General features: G+C 38.1%; 1 protein-coding gene across 1 annotated transcript; it reads left to right on the top strand.

The window, feature by feature from the left end:
* The first annotated feature begins 1,233 nt into the window (after window positions 1–1,233).
* On the top strand, window positions 1,234–3,468 carry LOC122091257 (7-deoxyloganetin glucosyltransferase-like). Its single transcript, XM_042661122.1, has 2 exons — window positions 1,234–1,880; window positions 2,435–3,468. Exons 1-2 carry the CDS (start codon window positions 1,364–1,366, stop codon window positions 3,370–3,372), a joined length of 1,455 nt encoding a protein of 484 aa, XP_042517056.1. The 5' UTR covers window positions 1,234–1,363; the 3' UTR covers window positions 3,373–3,468.
* The last annotated feature ends 3,336 nt before the right edge of the window (window positions 3,469–6,804 follow it).

Raw genomic sequence — 6,804 nt, 5'->3', positions numbered from 1 at the left:
TTAACATGTCGGCCATGTCTTCCAAAAGAGTTATGGAATTTATATATTTTAATTTAGTCGCCACTAAGGCTGTGTTTGGTAGCCAAGAGGAGAAAAGAAAAGAAAAAATAATATTTTTTGTACTTTTTTCCTTAGGTTAAGAATTTTTCTTCGTATTTGGTATGTCTTGGGAATTGTGAAATTTTCTTCCCCTCAAAAAAAGTTCTTGCCAAAAACACAAGAAAACATGAGAAAATATAAAAAGATAATAAAACAAAAAAATGAATGATTACACAATGATTTCCTATGTGTATACCTCTCTCTTAAAATTCAATTTTTTTTGAATTCTTTTCTTTTCTTTTCTAGATTCTTTTTTCTTTTCTTTTCTTCTCTTGGCTACCAAACGCAACCTAAGGTGCAGTTAATCTGTAGATCTAGCATCGAAATGACCGCTACATTCAGATGTGATCAGTAGTGTTGGGGGTATGATGTCTTGAATTTTGTTACTCACAAAATTGAACCGATTCAGATGAGTTGTTAACAAAGACCCTAGACCAAGGAGATTTATTTTTACGTGAAGGATCTGAACTCCTCACACCCCCCCTGGCGGCCTCCCTTTCTTGATTTAGAATAAGACTCTAGTGGCCTATGGGTTCTCGATAGGATCCGACAAAAATTAATTATTAACCTAGCAAAAGTGATCACTCTTCGGTCCAAAAAAAAAATTTGGTCACTCAAGAATCTTATTTGTGTTATAATCTTTTGGCTTCACACTCTTATCTAATTGAGTTGATAAGGAAACTAAAAATGTAAAGTAGTGATTAGGTCACCCATGAAGGTATGTTTATCTAATTAATTCAAAATTTAAATATACATATTTTTTTTTTGAGTGGGTAGGCTTTGTCACAACCTACCTTATAATTAAGGTATTTTTCACTCAATAAGTCGGTGACCGAGTTTGCTAACAAAATTTCATCTACCCATACATGCAGGTGGTAGTCTGAATGGAAAGTGGACCATGGACCAGGTACAGAACCATTCTTATACGATTCTGATCCACGATAGGAAAAAGTTATGCAATGAATTCCATTTGTACGGATCAGATCGTACAGAAACCATTCCAATCATTCTCATAAAAGAATCTGATCCACACACGTCTGAGTACACGGCTCCCACGATTATTTCTGGTTAAGCATTTTCTTTACTTTTATCCAAACCAGCAAACCTTACCTTTTCCTTTGCTCCTTCCAAAAACCACTTCTTGTTGGGGGTTGGGGTTTGGTGATGGAACAACTCATTCTCTCTCTCTCTCTCTCTCTCTCTGTCTCTCTTGTGAAGCATAAATCCACGAACCTCCACAAGCACTAAGCCTCCAAAGAGAGAGATGGGTTCTACTGTAAGGGAGGAGAAGAAGCCCCATGCCGTATGCATCCCAGTCCCAGCCCAAGGCCACCTTAGCGCTATGCTCAAGGTAGCAAAGCTTCTTCATCACAGAGGCTTCCATATCACCTTTGTCAACACTGAATACAATCACAGACGCTTACTTAAGTCAAGAGGTCCTGATTCTCTAAAGGGCTTACCTGACTTTCACTTCCACACCATTCCTGATGGTCTCCCACATTCAGATAACATTGATACTACCCAAGACGTTCCTTCCCTATGTGACTCCACCAGGAAGACTTGTTTAGTTCCCTTCCGCAACCTCCTCTCTCAACTCAACGCCGATGTCAACATCCCTCCGGTCACCGGCATAGTTTCTGATGGTTGCATGAGCTTCACTCTTCAAGCAGCTGAGGAACTTGGAGTCCCTCAAGTTATGTTTTGGACGCATAGTGCTTGTGGCTTTTTCGCTTACTTGAACTATCACTTCCTCATGGAAAAAGGCTTTATACCTCTCAAAGGTAAGGAAAATCTTTTCATGAGAATACTTAGTTAGATGTGAATTTGTGTATGGCATGTTGGAACTTCGGTAGAACTCATCCTTGAAAGCTAGCTATTAGGAAAAGGTGCATGTTAATCCCACATAGATATTGAGGAGAAAACACTTTCTGTCATATACATGTGATCGATCACCTCATCTTATTAGATTGGTCTTTCGAAATGAAAATTTACATGATCTCGTCCGATACTATCCCCTTTCTAGTGACATCCACTCATTTACCTCTGAACACCTCCTCTCATCATATCGGTCTTTTGAGATGAAAATTTACGATGTAGAAGCAAACGTGTGAACCTGAGGGGGATTGTTAGTCCCACATTCCTCAATTATCTTGAACGCCTCTCATCAGATCAGTCTTTTGAAATGCAAATTAACAATGTAGAAATACATGTGGGAACTGTGATCTTCCCTGAGGGATTTGCATGCCTTCACATCGGGCTACTCACACCTGATGTGGGATTATTTCTATCGCTAATTTGCTATGTTGTTGTTTCTTTGTTCACTATATCATGCTAGATGCAAGCTACTTGACAAATGGGTATCTAGACACTCCCATTGACTGCATCCCAGGAATGAAGAACATGCGCTTGAGAGATCTACCCAGTACTGCCCGAGCTACCGATCCCAATGACTTAATGCTCGACTTCATCAATGGAGAAACAAAGAGAACCAAGAAAGCTACGGCAGTCATTTTAAACACCTTTGATGCCCTTGATCAAGACATCTTGGATGTACTCTCCACTATGTTGCCTCGTGTTTACACCATTGGACCTCTACAATTGTTGTTGAACCAGTTGCAGATTGATGATGATTTGAAGTCTATAGGTTCCAATCTATGGAGAGAAGAATCGGATTGTCTTGAATGGCTCAATTCCAAAGAACTCGGTTCGGTGGTCTACGTGAATTTTGGTAGCATCACGGTAATGACGACTCAACAACTCACTGAGTTTGCTTGGGGACTCGCTAATAGTGAGCAGACATTCTTGTGGATCATAAGACCTAATCTTGTGGTGGGTGACTCGGCCGTGTTACCAACCGAGTTCATGACTCAGACCAAAGAGAGAGGTATGTTGGGGGGTTGGTGCCCACAAGAGAAAGTCCTGAGTCACCCAGCCATTGGTGGGTTTTTAACACATAGTGGTTGGAACTCTACACTTGATAGCATCTGTGGTGGTGTGCCTATGATCTGTTGGCCTTTCTTCGCTGAGCAACTAACCAACTGTAGGTATTCATGTGTTAATTGGGGGATAGGGGATGAAATTCACCCAGATGTGAAGAGGGAAGATGTTGAGAGGCTTGTGAGGGAGTTGATGGTGGGGGCTAAGGGTAAGGAGATGAAGAAGAAGGCCATGGAATGGAAGAAGAAAGCAGAGGAGGCCACTGCTCCTGGTGGCCCCTCCCATGTCAATTTTGACAACTTGGTGAATGAAATTCTTCTCTCCAAGAGATATTAAATAATCAAACTTTTCAAGGTTTCATGTGGATCATGGCAGCAGATCATGTATTAAGAAAAAAACGTATATATTATATATTGCTTAGATCTGATAATACACATGTTGGCCATCTTCCAACAAGAGCATGCATAGAAGAGTTATAAAAAAAAAATTACACATTAAATTAAATTAAGGGCAAGAGAACACTACCCTTTGGCCCAAGTACACGCCAGTCAGTTATGGGAGAGCATGCGTGAGCATCTACAATGTTGTCTTTTCAGATCTGTTATGTTTAAGCATAGACGCATGCTAGCGGGTAGCATTCTTTCTTCCTTAAATTAATTAAAGTATATTTGTTTTTATTCGTCTCCAAAAAGTATAAAAAAATTTATTTTTATGGGTGGATGTGCTTAAAAATATATAAAAAAGGCGGGGGGAGACAAATATACATGTTGGCCGTAGTCCAGGTTTAATAAAGAATCCAATGACAATTGAATATACACAAATATGCTCTAAATATAAAGTGTTAGTATAGTAGAGTATATAACAATGATATTAGTTCTTCAAAATTATAATGCTTCCAACGAATACAGAAATGTTGAATATATACACGGATTGAAGTGTTTCATGTAGGAAAGTGTAGCTCCTGCATATGGCAAGGGCCAATAGTAACACACAAGGATGCATCAATAGAGGCGTCATATTTTCATTTCAGAGAGAGGGAGCCAATCATTTCACCCTCCCATGTTTCTAGGTGCAGGACCATGTACACTTCCTCTATGGAAACCAATTTTCTTATTTTTATATTCATTTCGTTCAAGTGGTAATTTTAAACAGTTATGAAAAAAAATTAATTTAATTATGAACTACTTTCTTTACACATTTCAAACTGAAATTTTAACAATGAGTATACACGTACAACAGTAATATTACTCTATTATGACCAAATGGTCACATGTTCAAGCACTAATTAAGTTCTCTCTGCATCACTTTTCTTACTTTTCATTGGTGAATCTCTACTTATTCTAAATATAAAAAAAAAAAAAAAATCCTTTATAAAATATAAATAAATAAAATAGCATGCATGATGCTTCATGAATCCCATGGCGTTGGCATCTCTCTCTTGCATAAGAGTCCTGGATGTAAACGATCGCGATGATGCTATTGTATGTTGGTAAGGATGACACAAGAAAGGTCACATCTTGGGTCTTGTTAGTATATTCTTTATTTTTTACCAAAATATGTATAGGTTTTATTTGGATTAAGGCCAAAATTGACCAAAACTTTCATCTTATTAAATTTTTGAAGCCACGGAGTGAGTCTTGGTACTTGTACTAACATTAGAATAAAAGAATTAAACTTAAATAAAAAAAAAAGAACTATCACATGCATAATATTTTAAATTGAGGTGCCTCGATCATTCTTCAAATTATCATCTAGGGAAGTGAAAATATTTAATTGCACCTAGAACCCTAGTTGGAGAAAGTGATGTTTCAGTATCCTAAGTTTGAAAAGTGATGTTTGAAGAACCTTATTAACATGTTTAGGTTCCCAAAAAAAAAAAAATCCTTATATTTACCTTTTAAACAAGTGTTTGGATTAAGTGTGAAACTTTGGTCTTGATAATTCGAACTTGTTTTGGCCCCTTTTGAACCTAAATAGGGTTTGAGTTAAGTTTCTAATCCTAAGAACGGGTTAGGCTTGAAAAACCCCAACCCTGGGTCAGAATTGGGTTGGACTCAGGTTGAGGCCTTAGCACGGCTCAATCCAACCCAATCCAATGCGAAATTTAACCTTGAATTTTTATATTAGAATTTAGGGCTCTCATTGGTATTTTTATTTTTCTATAATGATTTAATTTATATGATATAAATGGAAAAAACAGGTTAATCCAACCATTACAGAAGCCAGAGTCAACCCAACCCAGTCCGACCCAATCCAGCCCTGACAAGATCAATTAGGGTCGGGTTGGATTGGTATGAATTCGACAGGGTTGGGTTTAAACATGAACCCGACAAGGTTGAATTGGGCCTGAATTGAATTTTAAAGACTTAGGGTTAAGTTAGGGTTTTAAGAAACCCGATCGAACTCGACCTTGTTTCACCCATTATTTGGATATTTACATTATCTTATACCTACGTTTTTTCCCATGCTGTTCTTACACTCTCCCTCCCTGTCACACTAGGGGTGTCAATTCCTAAACCGAACCGGTAAAACCGGCCGGACCGAACCGATAACAACCCGGACCGAACCGAACCGAAGCCTTATTGGTTCGGTTCGGTTTCAAGTATTGTGACCCCAAAACCAAACCGAACCGCACCGAAAACCGGATGAACCCGAAACCAAACCGAAACCGGCTCAAAACCCGGACCGAAACCGAAACCGAAACCAAACCGGTAAGAAACCGAAACACTCCAAAATTCATTAAAAAAATTTAAATTTGAATAGTTTTGTATACATTTGTATGGAAAATCGAATTCAAACTAGACCAAAAATCAAAACCAACCCGGTTACAAATCGATTTAAGAAATCGAAGTTCAACAATTCATCATTTGGTTGTTTCCTAATGGCTTCATACCGGTTTAAAAAACCGATCCAAACCGAAATGAACCTAATAAATCCAAACCGGTACCAACCCGAACCCAAACCGCACCGAAACCGACACCGGACCGAAACCGATAAATCCTTATTGGGTCGGTTTCGGTCTCTTCCAAACTCACACCGAAACCGGTGGAACCGGACCGAAACCGCACCGACCCGGACCGTTGACACCCCTACAATACATAAAAAAGATTTTTCTTTTTACTTCAAACTTTTTAGGGTTTAAGATTAAAAGTCTTGTACTTACTTATACCTAACTAAGATTTTAAATTGGGGTTTCAATTAACAATCAACCCAAACATGTGATGTGTGTGTCTCATGTCTAGGCCTGTGTTTTGAATTTCTTAATTAACCTCCAAGATTTTATGTTAGAGAAAAAACCTTAACATGTGATGTGACTATTTTGACTATTTGATTGATAAGTCGTTGTTGGGACCAGCCACGCGTTAAATTTTAACATAATTCAATCAAGGAGAGGAGGGTTCTTGAGCAAGCAACATAATTGCATTAATGGAATGCGATAAAATGGCACCATATATGGGAAGGTAGTAAAGTTATTTCATGTGAAGAGGAAAAAGACATGCATTTGAGGGGTGTTAACGTATCTTGCCTCAATAGCTTAGAGAATCTTTTCCCTTTAATCAAAATACTCACCCATGTATTAGTGTGTGTCTCTATACATGTCCACGCACACTTACAAAGTGTAACTTCGACAATAATTGTGCTACTATGACAAGGAAAAATGGTTAAAAAAATAGTTTAGAAATCCAACATAATAAAAATCTAGGGCTCTCATTGGTATGATGTTTATTTGTATTTATGTGATTTATTTCTATTTTTACAAGTGTTTGG

Source organism: Macadamia integrifolia, chromosome 10 (assembly GCF_013358625.1).
Source record: "Macadamia integrifolia cultivar HAES 741 chromosome 10, SCU_Mint_v3, whole genome shotgun sequence".
Taxonomy (NCBI): Eukaryota; Viridiplantae; Streptophyta; class Magnoliopsida; order Proteales; family Proteaceae; genus Macadamia; species Macadamia integrifolia.
This window is presented reverse-complemented; position numbering and strand designations above follow the sequence as displayed.

Coding starts and splice junctions, on each gene's coding strand:
- LOC122091257 (XM_042661122.1), top strand. CDS start 1,364: ATGGGTTCTACTGTAAGGGAGGAGAAGAAGCCCCATGCCGTATGCATC. Junction 1,881..2,434: donor AGGCTTTATACCTCTCAAAG/GTAAGGAAAATC, acceptor ATATCATGCTAG/ATGCAAGCTACTTGACAAAT.